Below are 21,492 nucleotides of genomic sequence, written 5' to 3'. Positions count from 1 at the left end.
GGGTTTTATGTTCTTGTATTTTGAAGCATGTTGTGTTTCTATCGTGGGCATGTGTTTAACTTTTCTAGGTTTGTGTTTGTATTTTGTTTTATATTTGTTTTTGTTTTATATATATATATATATTTTTAATTCTGTTTTGTATTTCTTAATTTAATTAAAATTGAAATTTTAATTTTTAAAATTTGAAAGCATTTAATTTTATGTTTCATAATTTTTTTTTTTGTTGGTGGTTATCGGCTATAGTGGCATTTTGAGACGTTGCTATAGCCAATTTTTTTAATAAAAAATATAAGGATTTATAATAGCGATTTAAAAACGCCACTATAGGGTATGGACCTATAGTAGTGTTTTTGTAAAATGCTGCTATAGGTCTATAGTTACGGTACAGTAGTGGCATTTTGTTGCGTCACTATAGCCCAAAGGGACCTATAGTGGCTTTTTAGGACTTATAGTGGCGTTTGAAAAATGCCGCTATAGCCCTTGTTTTTTGTAGTGGTATTATCCAATTCCTTCTTTAAGAGCACGAGCAGTTGGATATAAAAGCTTTCCACTCCAGCTTATTATAAGCAAAAAAATTTATCTCCACCTTTTTATCTTCTTGTTTTTTCTTTGTTGGCTAATTTAACTTCACTTATTGATCTTTGTTAATGTCCTTGAAATAATCATAGATGCATAGTGTTAGTTAGACATATTATAACTCAAATAATTGTAGGTTTATGTACTTGTAAAACAAGTATATTAACCTTAAGTTAGTCTATGGTTAGCCTAGGGTTACTCATATATTCTAGTGTATAAACTCTACATTGGTTCATTATAACACAAGTGCTTGATATAATATGTAGCCATCAAGGGCTTTCTCACTGTGGACGTAGTCGTTAGGCTGGACCACGTAAACCTTTGTGTGTGCTCTTTCTTTCATATTTATGTCTATCATTCAATTATCACAACAAGTATCTCCTTAGAAGTGGAATGATAATGAAGTTCTAAAAGCTGTCTTATGATGAGGGTTGGGAAAATCTTGATAATGATAGGCTTACTTCTCTAAGTGATTAAGAATGTTTCTCCATTTGTAGCATGGAAAATCTAGCTATGGGGCAACCAAAATTCTGTGGGTAGAATCTTAGGATAGAGAATTGTTGTTGCAGCTCTAGTGTCGGACTTCAAACTAACTTAGCTACAATTTACAATGAGTTCTGTCTGATTATGCATGAGATGGTGGGGGTCTGGTTTGTTGTGACAAGTGGTTGAAAAGGTAGGTGCTTGGCTAGGCCAAAGAATTTGTTGGATAAGGTTGTTGCAAAGAGTAGTAAATACGTCTGACATGCATGGATAAGTCTGAATGAAGCTGCTTCAAGATGTTTCTGGAATCTTTTTTTTTTTTTTTAAATTGTTGAACATACTTAGTCCCATCCATCTCTTCCTTGGAACCATTCTTCATCAACGTCAGCATTTGGGTCATGATTATCATAATAGGGGTCATTGTGGCCAATGAAAGGATTGGGCATTTCCCAAGGATCTTCATGTGGCCACTGTTGTCCGTAAGCTTCTAGAGTGTTTGGTCCTGTTTTGGATAAGATTCCCATATTAAGAGATTCTGCCTTTATAAGAGCATTCTGACAACATGCCCATGTAGTGTCCATGTGTAAATGGAGGGAGTCATCTGGGTTAGTGAGCCAATTAATTTCTAGTGGGTGAAAAATACTTTCTGCTCGGATGTCCCTTTTTGAATTGAACTTAGCAATCATGGACCCTGTTGTAATTTTGTGACCAAATCTTGGATGTTCAGTGATGGATACTTTTTCCAATTCTTCCTTTGCAGTTACTGATGCCCCTAAATCCTCTTTTGACCTTTCCCTCCGTACATTTACTACAAATAGATTAGACTACCTGTATGAAATCTCTCATGTACCCGAAAATAATAAAATTCTTATTACTAACTTTCTCATTGTAAATCCTTATACTGTGTTTAATAAACCCCAACCTTCATTCAAAAAATCCGTAAAACAATTTATTGGTCCTTGTCATCCTTCTACTGTAAAAGAGTATGTCTACGCTTCCAAGTTCGATCAATTCAATATCCCAGCAAGTGAAAATGAAATTTTCATCACCCTTGCTCTTTCTAGAGAATTTGTAATTTCATGGCAAAAACAAAGGATACACACATCTTCATTTTGTTGCTGTAAGATTAGAACTAACTTTCCACGGAAGAAAGGGGTTCCTTGCAGTCTCTAGCATATTATAATGCAGTTATAGGAACTGTCCCGACCACTCTAAATGTGGGAGTAGTTTTTGTTACACTCTTTTCAAACTTCAATATGCCTCTCAAAGCCCTTGTCTTTGTGATGCTCTCAAGGTTCAAGTTCAAATTACAAGTGCTTCTCAAGTATAAGCCACATATGCAACTACACTTCACTGTCAACTTGCTTACAAGCTTCAAAATCGTGCCTTTCATATGGTAGTCCTAGATATGACACAAGCTAATGATGCCTTGTTAATCCAAGTTGATCCAGGAATGATCCCATGTGTATGTTTGTCCCAAGACAACTTTAAGAGACTAGATGACTTCCCTTTTTCTAGAATCATGGATTATGAAATATGAGACGCTTCACCAAGCAGTTAATCCAATCTAGTCTAACAACCCTTTCTTTATCAGGAAAGAAAATGGTCATTAGACAGTCTTCTATAGGATTTTTGGAAGTATGTATCTCAAACAAGAAATACACTTTGTAGCCACACATTACTCACTCTCTTAGTGAATATCTAGATAAGCTCACAATAACTTCATGCTTTATCCAATTCCTTCTATAAGAACATGAGTGTTTGGATTTAAAGCTTTGCACTCTTACTCATTGTAAGCAAAAATTTGATCTCCACCTTTTTATCTTCACTTATTGATTTTTTTTTGGGGCTAATTTAACTTCAATTATTATTATTTTTTATAGGATTTTTAACTTAACTTATTGATTTTGTTAATGTCCTTGAAATAATCATATATGCGCAGGATCACAAATAGCATGTTATAAAAAAAAAAGAAAAAAGAAAAAAGGATTACAAAGAGCGAGTACAGGTTCTCAAGAGAAAAAAATAAAATAAAAATGACCAATCACATCAACTTCTTGGAAGAATAAAAAGAAGGACAGATATTTCATATTTCATAATTATAAGTTCACCACTGGACATATGAAAAGCCTGTATTCACGATTGTCACATGTGGTGCTTTGTCTTTGCTCCCCTTGGCTCCTCAAGTCACTTCAAACATCAACCATCAAGATTCAAAGACCTTTTAATTTGTTAGGAAACATTGTAGCAAAGAACCTGAGTGGCCAACTTTAGTGAAACATTCACATCAAGATTCAAAGGCCTTTAAACATTAACAAAGCTAGAAATGGCCTCAACCTTTCCTCCCTCGAATTCCTCCAACTCCTTGAGTGCCAAATTTCTGAGTTCTTCCACCTCTTTCATTAATTCCTTTTCTAATTTTCCAGCCCCATGTAACATTCCTTGAATGGTTCCAACATAGAGACCAAACCTTCTTAGCTTCTCTATTTCCTCCTCACTTCCCCCTCCTAATATTGCCCCACACGCAGCGCCACACGCGTGTACCTCACCTTCCTTTTTCTTGCACACTTGCTCAATCCACCCTATGTCACATAATTCCTCCCCCTCCGATTGAGGGCATTCCAATTCATAGTGTTGTCCCTCAATCATACCTTGTGAGCCTATGGCACGTGCAATTTCAATTGTCACCCGCAAAATTCGGTCCGAGTTGTTTTGGACCAGGTCATTGGATCTGGCTAACAACTCAAACCCAAATGGTATCATGCCATCCCCCAAGAGAAGCTCTATGTTTGGGCCGTATGCATGGTGGATCGTGGGCCTAGTCTTGGGCCTAGGCCTGTCAGTTAGCGGAAGTTGCTCGTGAGTGAAAGAAGCCGCCTGCATCAGGTGGAGTGTGGAAGCCGCCGCCATGGCTTGGTCTCGGTGTCCGCCAACGAGTTCACACGCGGCAATACACAGGGCTGGGGCTGGGTTTTGTGGGGCTGCAAAAACCAAATGGTGCATGGGCTCAAAGACTTGAAGTGGAGGCCGTAGAGGAATGGCTTGCTTGAGATGGGCTTCAATATCGGCATTTATGGAGGCCCAATAGGATTGATTTTGGGACATGGTGACCATCATAGACCTATGTGGTAAGGATGCCCGGGTAACACTAGATCTCGAGAGAATATGGAAAGTTTGATTTCCATTAAGGTGGAGGAAAGCTCTAGCCATAGAATTGAGGAGGATAGAGAAAGAAGATACAAATAGTTGATGTGGGAGTGAAGCTGATTTTTCTTGGAATGGGTTTGGTGGATGAGAGAAAGTTGAAACACAAGGATGGTGGTGGAGTTGCCCTGCCCACACATCAATTTATTTTAGCCATTATCTTTGTTTGGTAGCTATTGCTATTGGTTTCGGTTGGTACACTGGGGAAGTAACTTTTTAGCTGGAGCCCAGGAAAATAATTGCGTCCACATAAGACGTTATAGGTTAGAAATGCGAAACATATGGTACTCATTTTGTGTCCCCATGAAAATGTAGTTTAGTAATGCAAAGCATATGTTATCCATGCGAGAATGATAATTAATACGCAAAAAATATTATTGTCGGTTTTCTACCCAAAAAAATAGTATATTATTCACACTAGGCTTGACTTTCTTTTTATTTTTCTAGGCAGTCACTCAGGTGTCAATGTCACTTCTGATTGGCCTACGCTTGAAATGAGGACTCGAGATTTTGAAAAAAAGTTCTCAAATTAAATTCAATTACGTGGTATTGTAAGAGAAGATAACGTCTTTTCATGTTGTATTGGTCATTACAGCATATGTTTGAATATATTTTTGGACGGGAAGCACGTGGTTGAATTTAATTAGAACAATTTAAGTTACGTCATTTGAGGAAACTTACTTAAATTTTAGGGTTTGATTTTTTAGGGCTTAATTGGTAGGAGGATTTTAGTTTTTGTTTTTAAATAATATAAAAATAATTTTTAAAAAATTAAATTTGAAACTAGTTTTTAGATAATAATTTTTATATTTTACATGTTTGGCTCTTATTTTTAAGAATAATTTTCAAAATATTGAAAATAAAAAATAATTGTTTGGAAAACCACATTTATTTTTTAGATTAAATTTTTTTTTACAAAAGATAACATATAGAATTAGTAGATTACTTTTTTTGTGTGTGGATAATGATAAGGGAATAGAGTTCATCATATATTATTTTTTAATTTTGGCTAAAATACAAAACTGACCATCTAACTTTCTTTAAATTTCATATCAGTCTTCTAACTTTGCTTTTGTTTATTTCAACCATCTAACTTTCAAGTTTATTCAATTAAAACTTTTTCATCAAGTATTATTATATGTTATGGTTAATTTTTCAATTTTATAAATTAAAAAAAGAAATCAATTAATGATTGAAAAATATTTTCCAGATTTTTTTTTCAAAATTTTTTAACAATAATTAACGGAAATGCCTTAATTGAATAAATTTGAAATTTAGAGGACTGAAATGAATGAAGGTAAAGTTAGATGACTGAAATGAAATCTGAAGAAAGTTAGATGGTCAGTTTTGCATTTTAGCCTTTTATTTTATAATGATAAGTTTCAAATTTGAAGAGTGAGAATTCATATTGGGATAAAGATAAGCTCTTTAATTTAAGAGATAAAAAAGCTTGAACAAATATATGAGCTCTACTGTTTTCAATTTATTTACAACTATGTCATTAAAAATATTTTTTACCACCGCACACCCTTGGTGCGATGGTCACTCGATAAGTATAAGTGTTTGTGGAGTGTAAGGGTAAGGGCTTGAGTTCAAGTCTTCAAAAGGGAGTTTCATACATATATACACTTAAATTAGGATATAGTAGAATTTCAATCTTGTATAATAAAATAAAATAAAATCATTTTCTGTATCTTGATAGCACCCTCTTTAGCTATTTTCAAAATCATGTTCTGAACCAAGAAAACATGATACAATTTTTTGAAAAATGTATTTAGAAAATATTCTCCAAACAATAAATTCAAGTGTGTGCCCCACTATTTTATGGATTGCAAAACAAAAAACTATATTTAAATACTCTTACCAAACAAGCCCTTAATTTTATAAAAATGGGTTTTGGGCATCATAAAGTTCTAAAAAAATTTCTTTAAAAGAAGATAACGTATTTCATGTTGTATTGGTCATTACAAGCTTTACAGATCATGTAAGTGCACAATTGCACCTGGACCCAAAGACAATCACGGGCTCAGGCCCAATGAGCCTTTAAACAATAAGATTTGTAGAGTGTGGGCTTGAAACCCAGGTTAGAAGTGTTTGAGGATTAAATGACAAGCCAAAGATTGTAAACACTTGAAAACAACAAGGAATATTGTAAATCAACCTGCTCGGACGTAAGCCGAGAGCTGTTCTTATATTATCTCTTTCTCTTTTTTCTTTTTCTTTTAGATTACAAAGAAGGGAGCCCCCATTTCTGTTCTAAGTTGCTCCTTAAATACTCCTCTTTTTGATACTTTGTACACGTGTTGCCCCAACTCCCCCTTAGCCTAGATATTTCTTTTCTCAGTGCCTTTGAATAGTAACCAGAAGTTTCTCTTTCACTGTTCAGGTGTCACTTCCCCATTAATGCGGCCAGGGTGGTAGGTGCAGGGTCTTTAATGTGGAGGTGGCAGCCTTTATCTTTGGTATTTCTCTAACATCGGTGCTTCTAGGACATTCAAGGGTTTACCCCCTTTAACCATTGGTCTTGATTGTGTCATTCCCTAACCTTTACCATGAAGTCCCGGGTTCTCCGATGTCCGTCCGAAGAGAAATTCACCCTCGGCTGGATCCTCGGATCCTCGGCGTATGGGCCGACCCGTAGTACTAACAAGTTCTAAACCCAAGAGCAGGTCGGCCTTCCTTAGCATGGCCCAAAGGCCCACATCTCCATCAGGGTCTTTTTACTCCCCACAGATCATGTTTGAATTTAATTAAAAAAATTTAAGTTACATTGTTTACTTAAATTTTAACTTAAAGTTCTAATTTTTTGTTGTTGTTGATGAATATCTAAAAATTTCCTAAGTGATGAGAAATTGAGTCTATGGATTTGGATCCTAGCTATTACACATTGCGTGAAGCCCAGATCTCAATCTTGGGTGTATTTCTAGAGTTTCCTAAGTGGTGGGAAAATGAGGGTCTATTTGGTACGTGTGTTTAAATAACAGTTTTCAAGTTTAAAAGGTTTTTTTGGAAATATGTGTGGGTGAAAAAGTGTGTGGAAATATATGTAATATTGTTTAAAAACTGAAAATTGTTGTTTGTAATCATGTACCAAACACCCCCTGAGTGATTGACACTGTATCAAATTAATTGTTTGTTTCAAAACCTCCCTAATCATTTTATATTATTTGTAATTATAAGCTTAAAAACAGAAGTGTTTTGAAGAAGAATTCTATGCTTACAAACAAAACTTCAAAGTTCATAGTGGGTTTCAGTTTACTTAATTAGTAAAGTCTTTTATTGTTGAATAAGAGATTTGAAATTTGAATTCTGCTTACAGCAAAAATGGGTTAGTATTTTAGCTTGACGATAAAAGCAATCATAATAGAATGAACACCAAGCTTAAAATATTTTTTGAACACTGGGGTGACAGAGCCCAATCTCATGTAACACATGAGAGGATGAATTAATGAAGTAATACCTTTCATAAGAAAAAAAGAAAAAAGAAAACCATTTTCTTGGAAATATTTACGAGGGCCCATTTTAGGAACAAAATTATAGATATGGATTGGGCCTCGTGGAGTTCCCAAAACTTCCTATGTCCCTATTTTTAAGACTCTGGAGAGACAGGGCCCAAAAGGGTCAGCTCCTTGATGATACTGAACCCGTAAAAGGATAAGAATGTTAAAACCATGGGTAGGCCATGAACCATGTAATACATAACGAGATAATAAATGTAGTAGTGTCTTTTTCGTTGATGTAAACAAGAGCCTGTTTTGAGACCAATATTATTGATATGGGTTTTGGGCCTTGTGAATAGCCGAGACCCACATTGGAGAGCCGAGACCCAAAAGGGTTGAAAACTTGATGATACTAATCAAGGCATGGCTTAGGATAGGATTTGGATCTTATAGATTTTTTAGGACAATTAAAATATAGAGTTCCGAAAATTTCATTAATCCATTTTAAAATGAATGAATTTGATTTTGTTACAGTATCCATATTTAAATAAATATAAAAATAGTGACAGTCAACACTTATTTAAATGTAAATGATGTTATAAAATGATTAAAATTTAATAAATTTATCTCGAAATGAATGGATAAGACAAGATCCTATGTAGCACAAGACCAGTATCAATAATTTAAAGAAATATAAAAATGATGACAATCAACATTTATTGAAATATAAATGGTGTTATAAAATCTAATAAACTTATCTCAAAATGAATGGATGGGACACGATCCTATATATGTAACACAAGATCAGGTGTAAGAAAATATGGTAATGCCATTTTTATGGAAATATTAACAAGGGCAATAAAACAAACTATTTGAAATATTTAATTTTCCATTTCAAAGGTTTTCATCCGTGTCTTGGTTATGGCATGCTAATATTATGTTTCAAAAGGGGAGGACAAAAAAAGTGAAAAAGAGGAGAATAAAAAAGAGAGGAGAGAAGAGGAGAGAGAAGACAAAATAACTTTCCTCTATTTTTATTTGGATGTTTTAATAATAAATAATTGGTGTGGAGGTTAGGAATTTATTATGTTTGGATTTTTAGTGTTGGCTAATACATGACAAATTTGTTCATATATTTTTCGACTAAATGTTTCATTGTAACTGTATGAATGTAATAAAGGATGAAGTTCAAGATTGCTGTTCATTATGCATATTTGTAGATAATTTTGGTCGAGCAAGAAGGCAAAGATCGATTGGTCAACCAAAATTGGGTGCTAGGATAGAAACATTTATTAGTAATTCATTAGATGTTCGGCCAAGCAAACCTATTTTGGAAACCCACAAATTTTGGTTTTTCGTGAGTTTTTTGTAGCCACTCAACTCCAAAACCCTACACCCATTTAAACAATAATCATCTTTAATTACTAAGAGAGGATTATGGCCACAAATAAAATAAAATAAAAACACTTCAAGAGCTTTCTCTTCCTACCTCTCCCATTGATTCATCCTTGAGAGTTTGATTCTTACAAACTCTAAGATCAACATACTTGTATTGGTTGTATTGGATGTATCGTTGAAACAGCATAAGTGACATAAAATCTTCAAGGAGTCTTGAAGTAGCCAGGAAATCAATTTGTGGTCGGCATATCATCTTATGGCAACGAGCAATTTAGAAGGCGCAAGGCAACAGCCTGCAGTTGTTAGCACCTTAATTGTAACTTGAAGAGTTTTGTTACTTAGTCTAACTATATGTATGGGAATTCGTTTGAATTTCGTATGTACTATAACAATTTTTTATAGTGGACTTGTTGAGTTGGGTTTGACCTAGAGTGTTTTTACCATTTAGGTTTTCATTTCGTGAACATATGCTTGCCTTTGTGTGTTTCTATTACTTTATTTATATTTATGATGAAAATTTTGCAATTATTGAGAATAAGATAAATTCAATACATCTTGAGACACAATTGACTCAAGTCATATTCTCTATCCAAGTTACAAAATTCTCAATTCCCTTGATATGTTAAGTTAAAATGTGTGTTGGTCGATTCTCATGCCCCTTCGAATGTAAAATAAGCTCCGATCTAAAACGCTGTAGCTTTTATCCTAGAAATGAAGTTATCTATAGCAATTGACGGGTTGTTTGAACTTGTCATAGCATCAGCCACTATTTTTGAACCTGTCATGGTTGAAAATGATATTTTTCCAGCTTATAATATCCATACAAGAAGAAGGTCATTACAACACATGTTTGAATATATTTTTGGACGGGAAGCACGTGATTGAATTTAATTAGAACAATTTAAGTTACATCATTCAAGGAAACTTACTTAAATTTTAGGGTTTGGTTTTTTAGGGCTTAATTGGTAGGAGGATTTTAGTTTTTGTTTTTAAATAATATAAAAATAATTTAAAAAAAAATCAAATTTGAAACTAGTTTTTAGATAATAATTTTTATATTTTACATGTTTGGCTCTTATTTTTAAGAATAATTTTCAAAATATTAAAAACAACAAATAATTGTTTGGAAAACCACTTTTATTTTTTAGATTTTTAAAAAATATATTTACAAAAGATAATGTATAGAATCAGTAGATTACATTTTTTTGGTGGATAATAATAAGGGAATAGAGTTCATCATATATATATATATATATATATATTTTTTTTTTTTGGCTAAAATGCAAAACTGACCCTCTAACTTTCTTCAGATTTCATATCGATCTTCTAACTTTGCTTTTATTCATTTTAGTTATCTAACTTTCAAGTTTATTCAATTAAGACTTTTTCATCAATTTTTATTATATGTTATGGTTAATTTTTCAATTTTATAATTTTTTCTTCAAATTTTTTAAATTAAAAAAATTCAATTAATGATTGAAAAATATTTTCTAGATTTGTTTTTTCAAAAAATTTTAACAGAAGTTTACGGAAATGCCTTAATTGAATAAATCTGAAACTTAGAGGACTGAAATGAACGAAAATAAAATTAGAGGACTGAAATGAAATTTGAAGAATGTTAGAGGGCCAGTTTCGCATTTTAGCCTTTTATTTTATAATGATAAGTTTCAAATTTGAAGAGTGAGAATTCATTTTGCGATAAAGATAAGCTCTTTAATTTAAGAGATAAAAGAGTTTGAACAAATATATAGGCTCCACTATTTTCAATTTATTTACAACTGTGTCATTAAAAATATTTTTTACCACCGCACACTTTTGGTGCGATGGTCACTCGATAAGTATAAGTGCTTGTGGGGTGTGGGGGGTAAGGGCCGGAGTTCAAGTCTCTAGGAGGGAGCTTCACACACATATACACTTAAATTATGTTAGAATAAAATTTCTATCTTGTATAAAATAAAAATAAAAACATTTTCTGTATCGTAACAGTACCCTTTTTACTGTTTTCAAAATCATGTTTAGAACCTGGAAAACATGATACAACTTTTTGAAAAATGTATTTAGAAATTATTCTCCAAACAATAAATTCAAGTGTGCGACCTACTATTTTATGGATGAGAAATGATATGTTCACAACATTTTCACAACATTTTTACAACAAATCCTAAGTGGCAAGTTGTTACTGGTTGTTATTATTGGGGTAAAAAAAGTAATTTTCGTGTTAGATTCAAATTTGAACTAATAACAACTAACCACCAGTGATTTGTTGTGAAAATGTTGTAAAAATGTTGTAGACGTAGCATATCTCTGAATGGATTGTAAAACAAAAAATTATATTTAAATACTCTTACCAAACAAGCCCTTAATTTTATAGAAATGGGTTTTGGGCATCATAAAGTTCTAAAACATTTTCTTTAAAAGAAGATAATGTATTTCATGTTGTATTGGTCATTACAGGCTTTACAGATCATGTTTGAATTTAATTAAAAAAATTTAAGTTACATCGTTTACTTAAATTTTAACTTAAAGCTCTAATTTTTTGTTGTTGTTGATGAATATCTAAAAATTTCCTAAGTGATGAGAAATTGAGTCTATGGATTTTTTTTATAGGTAGAGTCTATGGATTTGGATCCTAGCTATTGCACATTGCGTGGTGCTTGGATCTCAATCCTGGGTGTATTTCTAGAGTTTTTCTAAGTTGTGAGAAATTGAGGCCCAGTTTGTTATATGTGTTTAAACAACAGTTTTCAAGTTTAAAAGGTTTTTTTGGAAATATGTGTGGGTGAAGAAGTGTGTAGAAATATGTGTAATATTGTTTAAAAATTGAAAATTGTTGTTTGCAATCATGTACCAAACACCCCCTGAGTGATTGACATTGTATCAAACTAATTGTTTGTTTCAAAACCTCCCTAATCATTTTATATTATTTGAAATTATAAGCTTACAAACAGAAGTGTTTTGAAGAAGAATTATATGCTTACAAACAATACTTCAAAGTTTATAGGGGTTTCAATTTACTTAATTAGTAAATTCTTTTACTATCAAATAAGAAATTTGAGATTTGAATTTTGTTTACAGCAAAAATGGGTTGGCATCTTAGCTTGACGATAAAAGCAATCACAATAGAGTGAACAAGTTTAAAATATTTTTGAACACTGGGGAGACAGAGCCCAATCTCATGTGACACAAGAGAGGATGAATTAATGAAGTAATACCTTTCACAAGGAGAAAAAAAAAAAAAAGTAATACCATTTTCTTGGAAATATTTATGAGGGCCCATTTTAGGGACAAAATTATAGATATGGATGGGAGGCCAAATCGGCCCAATACCATCATTTCTAAAAAAATTTAGGCAGAAACCACTGTTTCGGAACTAATTGGGGATGTAGCACTTTTTCCAGTACTCGAGTTCTCCAAACTCGAGTACTGGATGTTTCATCTCCACCGTGGCACGCCAGCGTGGAATATCTATTTTAAAAAAAAATTGACCAAGTACTCGAGTTCTCCAAACTCGAGTACTGGCAAATCTGGTACCCGAGTTTTTCAAACGCGAGTACTAATCTGGATTCCCATCCCTTCTTACCAGACAATCCAGACTGGTACAAAATTGCATATCCAGATTGGTACTCGAGTTTTTAGAACTCGGGTACTTTTCATGGTACTCGATTATTTGAGGCTCGAGTATAAATCTGGATATGGAATTTTGTATATATGCCCATTACTCGAGTTTCATGGGCTCGGGTATTATTTAAGGTACTCGCTTATGTCAAACTCGAGTATGGCGAACTAAAACCAGTCATCTCTCATCTCTCATTTCTCACTCAGTTGCACACTCTCACTCTCCAAACCGAAAACCCATTTTATCGCCGGTGAAACTCGGACTCCCAAACCCGTTTCATCACCGGCGCCGCCGTAGAAACCCCAAACCCCTTTCATCGCCGGCAACTTCGGACTCCCAAACCCGTTTCTTTGCCGGCGCCGGCGTTCAAACCCCAAACCCATTTCATCGCCGGCGTTTTCGCAAGATATCCACCCATTTTATCGCCGGCGACGTCGCACTCAAAGGTTAGCAATGTTTGGGGTTTTTTTTTGTTCTTTCCATGAGTTTTTAACTAATTGTGGTAATTTTTGTCTTGTAACTGTGACTGAGTTTCTTTGCTTCTCTACTGGTACATAGTTTGATTGGGATAACACCTAGAACATGTTAAAAGTGAGTTAGATATTTATTGGCCATTCAATTGGTGCTTCCTTGAAAATTGTATGCATTGGTGGACTGCACGGTTTAACTGTTTCAATTGGTAGGTGCTACAGTACTTTCATGCTATTGATTTTGTGGATATGAGTAATAAAATGTTTGTGTTGCATTTCCACTATTGTGTAGAACATAAAGTTCACACCGGGAAAAATAAAAAAAGAACGATAATATATTGTTCAGTGCATGCTTAGCCTATGCCAGTTACTGTGTTTCCTTAATTGTAATTACCAATACCTTGGTTTTGTGTAGAAATTCTTAATTATTTATAGGTGCACCTATCTTGAGCTGACTATGAGGAATAACACAGGGTCAAAGATCTATTCAGTCCTTTATATTATTTTTTGAAGAAAGTCATAGATGTGTGAAGAGGGAAAGTTATTTGACTATTCTTTGTGAAATCAAGTTGATACACTGGTTAATTGAGAACTAGAAGTATATTGGTAGTATTGCCATAACTGGATTTTCTTATGGATATGAACTGGAGAAATTCATATCATGTTTAAATTCCAACTCCAAAATGTTACATTGCCCACATAGGAAAGAAGCGTCTTGAGGAATTCTTTTGAGTATTATCAAAATAAGACTTATATACTATTATACAGCACAGATTTGAGTTGTTACCGTGTAAACGTTCTTAAATAGCTGTCCTTGCAAGTGAATGACCAAAGCTGCCATGATATGTCATTAAAACAAATCTTAATTTGGTAAGAAAATAAGCATAGTTTTTTTTTTTTTTTTTGGGTTATGATGTGAAGAGAGAGGACACAATGATGGCAAAGGACTAGAAGGTTTTAGGATGAAGTCAATTGTGGTTATTTTGAATAGTTCCTAATTTGCTCCCTGAACTTGGGTCATGTCACTGTTTCTTACCGGTGCATTAATCGCTCTCCTTTGAAAATGACCAAACCATCTCAAGTGACTCTCTCTTATCTTTTCACAAATAGGGGTTACCCCTACCCATATCTTTGAGCGGATTTCCTTAGATGTAGTTAAAATCTTGAGGAAATATCTTGGAATAATACTAAAGTTGAATCTAAATGGAGTTTAGTTGAATTTTGACTAGATTACCAGTTTTTATCCTCCATAACCAGTGTCAATTCTTCAATTTTCACCAACTAATATGCTTCCATTAGTGTTTGATTAAGTTATTTGCTGGTTGCTTCTTTTACTTTATGCTTCCAGTTTTTTCATGGCTTAAATAACTCAAAATGATGTAGAATCTTTATTGGGCTACGGTTTATCCTAGTGAGTGTAGGTGGTTGAACTTGATTCAACCATTATCTACTTTTGTTGGTTATCAATGTTGACTGAATCCATTAAGTTGTGGTTTGTGAAAATCCACCATCTTATACATTTAGAGTGTGAGGTGTACATTTCATGTGTTAGGCCTTAGAATCTAGCTTAAACATTTCTGCCTGTGGAACATAAACTTAAAAGTTGAAATGTCTCATCTTTCTTTTTCTTTTGCTTTCTTAATAAAAGCATGATCTTTTTATGTATATCTAATTGTACAAGTTCTTATAATTATTCCAAAACATATTTAGTTTGTGATTTGGTAGTTGTGGAAATATTCCCTATAGAATTATATTAGTTTGTGATTGTGCTATGTTGAATCTTGTGCTATGCTAATGGGCCATTAATCACCTTTAATTTATGCCAGGTATGGACCCACATCGAGCAGGACCCTCTATAGGGACTGTCTTGACGAGGCAACCTATGCATCGTTCAAGTTTGCTTTGGGATGCTCCTTTGGCAGGCGAGGTATGCACTTGTGTCATTGTAATCAATATATGTAGTAGAAAGATTTTGGGCATTATGTTTGAAGTGTAATTATTACGTGGTTAGTGAATGTTATTATTAATACTAAGCTGCTTTGTTTGCAGGAAGTGCCAGGTGTTTTGACTTGTCGTCACCGAGATAAAGGTCTGTTTGATGGTGGGTTAGATCCACGGATTGCCACTTACATCACAGATGCGGGGTTAGATGGGCTACTTCGAGTCCCACATATGGACCTTGACCATGCACTGATCACGGCCTTAGTGGAGAGATGGCGGCCAGAGACGCACTCATTCCACTTGCCACACGGTGAGATGACCATCACGCTACAAGACATAGAGGTCATCCTGGGGGTACCTGTACATGGCTTGCCGGTGGTAGGATTTACCCATATGGACAACTGGCGTGACTTTTGCATAGATTTGCTAGGCTTCCTTCCACCGGACAGACCAGTTGGTACAAAAAAGAACACTGCAGTGTTGGAAGGGCCGAGGATAAAAGCCAAATGGTTGGAGGAGCGGTTTCGCAACCCTCTTCCTGCTGACGCCACTGAGGTGCGTGTGCAACAGTATGCTCGGTATTACATACTCCAAATGTTGGGTAGTATACTGTTTATGGACAAATCTGGCGAACGGCTCTCAATCATGTATCTACAATTTTTCAATCCAATCAGCAATGGAAAGAATTATAGTTGGGGTAGTGCAACACTAAGTTGGCTATATAGACACCTCTGTAAGGCATCAGAGAAGACAGCCAAGCAAATTGGTGGTGCACTGCTATTAGTGCAGTTGTGGGCGTGGGCGAGGTTTCCACAAATATGTCCTGTGATGAGGCATCCACACCAGGCACTGCCCCCAGGTCCACTTGCTGTCAGGTATGTAGGATCTTCAACTTAGTTATCGTTTTACATTTCCGCATTAATTTCTTTCGCATGGGAATTATGTAAGTAATTAATATGAAGGTTATGGCTGTGTTGTTTGATAGATGGAAAGGGGCTAAGATAACAACTGACCATCCAATGCATGTCCTACGCGCCTATCGTGTGTCGCTTGCTTCGCTCCGGCCAAATCAGGTATCGTGCCTTACAAGTGGGAACCAACCACTTTATGGTTGTTTGTATGGTTGTTTGTAAGATATCATTACACATATATTGTTAATATGGTTGTTTGCATTTGTTGGATCATTGTAGATTGTCTGGGAGCCATATAGAGATTATTTGGGTTCCCTGCCCGCATATTGTACGGCAGGCCAACACATATGGAGGTCCATCGTGCTGCTCATACATTTTTGGGTGATTGAAGACCATCACCCCGAACGTGTTCTTCGACAGTTTGGGATGAAGCAAGGCGTACCGGACAATGTCGATACTTCGATTGAACTTCACAAGATAACGCTCCAAGGCAAGCAGGAAAAAAATTGGGTTCAAGAACATGCCACTCATATTGCTAGATGGGCTGCGCATGCCACAATTGCTGAAGCACCGCCCTTTCATGGGGTAATGAGCTACAATGATGAGTATATGGTGTGGTATCGTTCCATCACTGTTCGGCATATTACAAAAGAGACCTCATACTGGGACACTTTGGTAAGTTTACAAAGATTGTTCTATTATAAATGTACCTTGCTTTGCATAGTTTAGTTCCAAATCCTAACACTACTCTTGTATACTTGTGACAGGTTGAATCACAGTTGAGGATTATGGCGAAGTTCGAACCAGGGTCTGAGATCTACACGGACTGTATGAATGCCTTGCAATCTGTTGAAGAAATCAGTCGATTGACCTTGGACAATGTACGCACTGTGGGCAACGCAAGTGAACCGGCTGTAAGGCGTGGTCGGCAAGCAGGTGGACGTCGAGGGCATGGGGGCCGTCAATCTAGTCAGTGCCATGCATCTAGTCGGCATCCCACAACTGCGAGCCGTCACACATCGGGTGGCCGTCACACACCCGTGCATGACCACACGATGGAGGAGGCAAGTCAGACATCAGATGAGATGATGCAGGACACTCGTTATGACATGGGCTCCATGCCACATGATGATGCGGGTCCATCCCATACGTTTGCCCAGACATGTCGGTCCCCATCCATGGTTCGCGATGATACCTGCCCACCCACATCCTCTCCCCCACCGACTACCAGCACTATCCCCGGAGATGTATGTGGTAGAGATGAGATGAGATTCATGCCCACCCCTGGTGCCATCCAGACAGCGATACCCACCCCCCCACCTGAGGCTTCACACAATTAGGATCGGCCGCGAAGGCCGCAACGGACACGGACACATCCTCCTGACTGTGGGACTGGACATGGTACTCTCCCCTCTTATACTGATTACATATGCATCTCTTTATGGTTAAATGATTTGAATATGAGTATTTGCTTGTGTTCTTTTCAGGCAAGGTGAGACCAGTTAAGGAACCAGTGAGGAGAAGAAAACGGGAATGATTTTCGATGGTCAATTGCATTGGTGGAACCAAAGGGTGAGCCACGTCCCCTCCACTCTCCTCTCCACTCCTCCCCCCCTCAAGTCCCTCTATCCAAGCATAGGGTTATTGTTTTCTTAAAGGATGTCCTTTGGACGCCCACCTAGCCCAAAAGGGGCAATTATGTAATTTCTTAAAAAAATTTATTTATTATCAAACAGGAAATAAAGAAAAAATTGTTTGGATAATTCTAGTCAGAACAAGCAACACAGAGAGAGACTCATACATTACTCACAGCAAAATAGAAAAAAACTGAGAGACACAGAGAGAGCTTTCTTCCATGGCAGTTTCTTCAATCTCTGCAACACGAATTCCTTCCATTCCATTGCCCAATTCTTCTCCATTTCCTTCCAAACCAAAACTCTCTTCTTTCTCTTTCTACACTTGTAAAGCCTCAAAGCTCAAAGTCCTTAAACCCTCACTACCATCTACCAGGGTTTATGCTGCTCCTGAAGTGTTGGAATCCCCAGAAACTCTAGACCCACCTCTAGAAACCCCAGATGAGTCTGACCCTACAACCTTTGAGGTCTGTAATTCTTGCCCTTTTTGTTTTGTTTTGCTTAAATTCTGTTTGGTTGTAGAGAAAATGTGGGAAAAGAAAATATATTTGTTTATCAAATTTTTTCCTTTTGACCTCAATTAAGCTTGAAACGCTATTTGGGCAAATGGGTATGGTTTTTTATTTCTGGGAAACTGAAAACAGATGAGCATGAAAGCACTTTCTATGTTTGGTTGCTGAGAAAATGTGGGATTGGAAAATAGAAATATTTTCTTTAGTGCAGTTCATCAAATATCTAAAGAAGTTAATTTTTATGGCTTTGAATTTATCATTAATTATCTGTGTTTTAGGTTGGAGATTCCGAGACACCTAGTACTTCTTCACTCAGTATTGGTGCAGATGCAGACTCGGTATAAATCTTACTAATGTTTGGTTGATTTTCATATTGTGAAAAGAAAAAAGAAAAAATTTTAAGTGTTAGATTTTATTTAACTTTTTTACTCAAGAAAACTTTAAATTTCAATAAGAAGAAAAAGTCTGAATGGGTGGGGCAATATGTAATGCTTGGGATCAATAGGATGACAAACTAAATGAAATGGGTGTGTAATACTTTGTGCAATTTGGATTTTATTTCATGAGAGTAACTTTCACTGCTTAAGAAATCGATTTGAAGTCTTGCACTGTAAAATCTGTTTTTCAATGGAGTTGAAGATGAAGCTATGATTCTGAGGAGTAAGTTGCTGCAAGATTGTAATTTGGAGTTAAGTGAATCATTTCCTTTTTCCATGTAAAAGATGTTCCTCAGACAGTTGAGATTAGTTAAGTTAAGTCAGTTTTTTGTCTGGAAATGTTCTTGTTGATGAAGTAGATCCTCATATGTCGGTTTTGCCTTTTCTTATATATTCATATGCTAGAGTTCTGACTCAACTGTTGCCTGCGAGTTGCGACTATTCCTCTCACCTATCTGATTCTGGAACGGACTTCTGTGTAAGCATCAACCAATAGATCATGTAGTCACTCTCTTCAGTAATAGTACCACCTTGTTTATAATGCAGCACCTTGCTATGCAGCAAATGTTTTGGCTTGCGACAAAGAGAACTTTTTAGTTGCTTTAGAGATTTAATTCACGTCTTTCGCTGCTGCTTGGCCATAAAGGATATATGAAATGGCCATATGAACAACCATTAAGTTGTTGAAAAATAACCACAAGGCCAACAACAAAGAAGTCAGGGCTGACTGAAAAATCAAAATATATCTTTTCTGTTTAGAACTATTTGTCTGTCATTTTTTCTACCTTTCTTGTAGAATTGTAATAATCTAAAATGACATTTTGTTTGCAGATGGCCCCAAAGCAGAAAATCAGAATTAAGCTTAGATCATACTGGGTGCCCCTAATTGAGGACTCCTGCAAGCAGATATTGGATGCTGCAAGGACTACAAATGCAAAAACCATGGGTCTTGTTCCATTACCAACCAAAAACCGAATCTATTGCATTCTCAAATCACCACATGTGCACAAGGATGCAAGATTCCATTTTGAGATCCGTACACACCAGCGCCTCATTGATATTCTTTACCCAACTGCGCAAACAATTGATTCTTTGATGCAACTTGATCTTCCTGCTGGTGTCGATGTGGAGGTCAAGCTCTGAAGAAACAACAAGGCTTAGCTTAGGTAAATTTCTTGAATTTCCAAACTATGAGGTTAACTATGATTTGTAGATTGCTATTTGGGGGAAAAAAGTAGAGAAGAAGACTGTGATAGATGATATTTCTTTTCCTATTTTGATTATTACTCCAACTTTCATCTTCATTAAGTAAAGCCATCAGTCCCAATTTTTTTTTTGCAAAAAAATTGTTGAACTTCCTATGCATTAAAGATAAAGAGTTTAAGGATGTTTGGATTGCTTACCACAATGTTGAGTTTATTCCTAAGAGGCTAAGACTAATTCCTTAAATTCCTAGTTGTGGACTTTCATCTGCTCTACGTTGTTCTTATCGCTTTTAAATAAATTTCTTAGGTTCTTATGAATCTACTGGGTTTGATCGACTAAGCTTCTTAAGTGCAAAAAAGTGGCTTTCCCGTTTGGCTCTATCATGTAATTGTCTAACCAATGAGATGGTGAAAGCCGGACAAAGTGAGCAAGAGAAAACTAACTTTTGAAAACTAAAACTGAAATTGTGTAATATACAAAACTAATGACCATCAAATATGATGGTTGCATTCTTAATTGAGAAATTATTGGAAGAGAATTGATGATGGCTGAAGAAGGGCATTTTCAGTGGCAGGTAATTTGTTATGGAGATGTCACTGAGAAATATGATCTTGATAAGATGAAAGAAGCAAAAGGTGTTATTTTGGACACTCAAAGTGCCATGACAGTTGTTGGCCTTGTATTTCTTTCCTGGTTTATGTGTTGCATCCTGGGACAATGACCTTGAAGAGATACAGCAGAAGCAATTCTATGCGAGTATCTCGCCAATGACCCATTTGGTCTGATGGCACCTCCCTAGGTAGGGGTTGAGGGTGAGGGGAGGGGCATGGGTAGTAGCTTAGGAGATTTCTTTTGTGGAGGGGTGATCACAGGAACAAGTTCATTGAACAGTTGGCCTGTTCTCAAAAGTTTCTTTTGTGGATTTCTTGTAAGCAATATCACATAGGAAATTGAAACCGCTGACCTCTTGAAGAAAGGCATGTAGAGTTTCTCTGTGGCATTCTCATTTTCTTGTGCTTGCATTAGTTGTTAGAGCTAGATGAAAAATACCAAGATGCATGACGTCTTGAATGTTTACTGAGCAGTGTTACTATTTTCTAGTTCTTGTCAGATTAGTATGTGCTGACACATTATCTTGTCTTTTTTCTTAAATATGAAGTTTATTTGATATAAAAGGTAGAATGAGATGAACTGTTTACCATATGTTACTTATACACGTCTTGCAAAAGTCACGAAGTCCATTAGACTTGAGTGACGAGTCACCTGAATGTTGATTATGTATTTGGTCATGTATCTCAAAATTTACTTGATTTCATTACCCCATAGCTTAGTGGTACCTCTGCCTCTTTCCAATGGGAAGACTGGTGAGTGCCGATCTTGAAGCCTAATACTGCTGAAACTATTTGTAGGGGGGAAAAAAACTTTGATTTGGTGACATCTAATTATCTGATTTGTACAAAGTTTGATAAAGTTTATTAGAAAAAACAAAGACACACTTTAAGATGTTCGTGACCAGATCTTGATTTAACATGTCAAACTGATATTTTAATTCTAAACTGTAAATCATAAATCCCTTTTTTCAAATGTCTCGCTTGAGCTTATCATTGAAGAAGATTATATGTTTAGACTTGGTTAATTCTCTTGTAAGACAAGCTCGAACTTGT

At 35.7% G+C, this 21,492-nt stretch overlaps 4 protein-coding genes across 4 annotated transcripts; 3 read left to right on the top strand and 1 right to left on the bottom strand.

The window, feature by feature from the left end:
- Positions 1–3,066: 3,066 nt before the first annotated feature.
- Positions 3,067–4,406, bottom strand: LOC142638246 (heterodimeric geranylgeranyl pyrophosphate synthase small subunit 2, chloroplastic-like). The gene has a single exon (XM_075812268.1). It carries the CDS (start codon positions 4,267–4,269, stop codon positions 3,364–3,366), a length of 906 nt encoding a protein of 301 aa, XP_075668383.1. The 5' UTR covers positions 4,270–4,406; the 3' UTR covers positions 3,067–3,363.
- Positions 4,407–15,670: 11,264 nt separating this feature from the next.
- On the top strand, positions 15,671–16,628 carry LOC142639414 (serine/threonine-protein phosphatase 7 long form homolog). The gene is made up of 4 exons (XM_075813601.1): positions 15,671–16,003; positions 16,114–16,201; positions 16,319–16,549; positions 16,608–16,628. The coding sequence occupies exons 1-4, from the start codon at positions 15,723–15,725 to the stop codon at positions 16,626–16,628; spliced, it is 621 nt and encodes a 206-aa protein (XP_075669716.1). The 5' UTR covers positions 15,671–15,722.
- On the top strand, positions 16,613–17,667 carry LOC142638521 (uncharacterized). The gene is made up of 3 exons (XM_075812552.1): positions 16,613–16,714; positions 16,807–17,440; positions 17,527–17,667. The coding sequence occupies exons 1-2, from the start codon at positions 16,628–16,630 to the stop codon at positions 17,377–17,379; spliced, it is 660 nt and encodes a 219-aa protein (XP_075668667.1). The 5' UTR covers positions 16,613–16,627; the 3' UTR covers positions 17,380–17,440; positions 17,527–17,667.
- Positions 17,668–17,807: 140 nt separating this feature from the next.
- On the top strand, positions 17,808–20,666 carry LOC142638864 (small ribosomal subunit protein uS10c-like). The gene is made up of 3 exons (XM_075812928.1): positions 17,808–18,140; positions 18,464–18,523; positions 19,454–20,666. The coding sequence occupies exons 1-3, from the start codon at positions 17,895–17,897 to the stop codon at positions 19,763–19,765; spliced, it is 618 nt and encodes a 205-aa protein (XP_075669043.1). The 5' UTR covers positions 17,808–17,894; the 3' UTR covers positions 19,766–20,666.
- Positions 20,667–21,492: the final 826 nt, after the last annotated feature.

This window comes from Castanea sativa, chromosome 6 (assembly GCF_040712315.1).
Source record: "Castanea sativa cultivar Marrone di Chiusa Pesio chromosome 6, ASM4071231v1".
In the NCBI taxonomy this organism is placed as follows: Eukaryota; Viridiplantae; Streptophyta; class Magnoliopsida; order Fagales; family Fagaceae; genus Castanea; species Castanea sativa.
The sequence above is the reverse complement of the archived record's forward strand: the minus strand, read 5'-3'. Positions and strand labels throughout refer to the sequence as shown.

Excerpts from the sequence above, each read along its gene's own strand:
- LOC142638246 (XM_075812268.1), bottom strand. The coding sequence starts at position 4,269 with ATGGCTAGAGCTTTCCTCCACCTTAATGGAAATCAAACTTTCCATATT.
- LOC142639414 (XM_075813601.1), top strand. The coding sequence starts at position 15,723 with ATGTTGGGTAGTATACTGTTTATGGACAAATCTGGCGAACGGCTCTCA. Across the intron at positions 16,004-16,113 it reads CCAGGTCCACTTGCTGTCAG|ATGGAAAGGGGCTAAGATAA; the intron begins GTATGTAGGATC and ends GTTGTTTGATAG. Across the intron at positions 16,202-16,318 it reads CTTCGCTCCGGCCAAATCAG|ATTGTCTGGGAGCCATATAG; the intron begins GTATCGTGCCTT and ends GGATCATTGTAG.
- LOC142638521 (XM_075812552.1), top strand. The coding sequence starts at position 16,628 with ATGAGCTACAATGATGAGTATATGGTGTGGTATCGTTCCATCACTGTT. Across the intron at positions 16,715-16,806 it reads CCTCATACTGGGACACTTTG|GTTGAATCACAGTTGAGGAT; the intron begins GTAAGTTTACAA and ends TACTTGTGACAG.
- LOC142638864 (XM_075812928.1), top strand. The coding sequence starts at position 17,895 with ATGGCAGTTTCTTCAATCTCTGCAACACGAATTCCTTCCATTCCATTG. Across the intron at positions 18,141-18,463 it reads CTGACCCTACAACCTTTGAG|GTTGGAGATTCCGAGACACC; the intron begins GTCTGTAATTCT and ends TCTGTGTTTTAG. Across the intron at positions 18,524-19,453 it reads TTGGTGCAGATGCAGACTCG|ATGGCCCCAAAGCAGAAAAT; the intron begins GTATAAATCTTA and ends TTTTGTTTGCAG.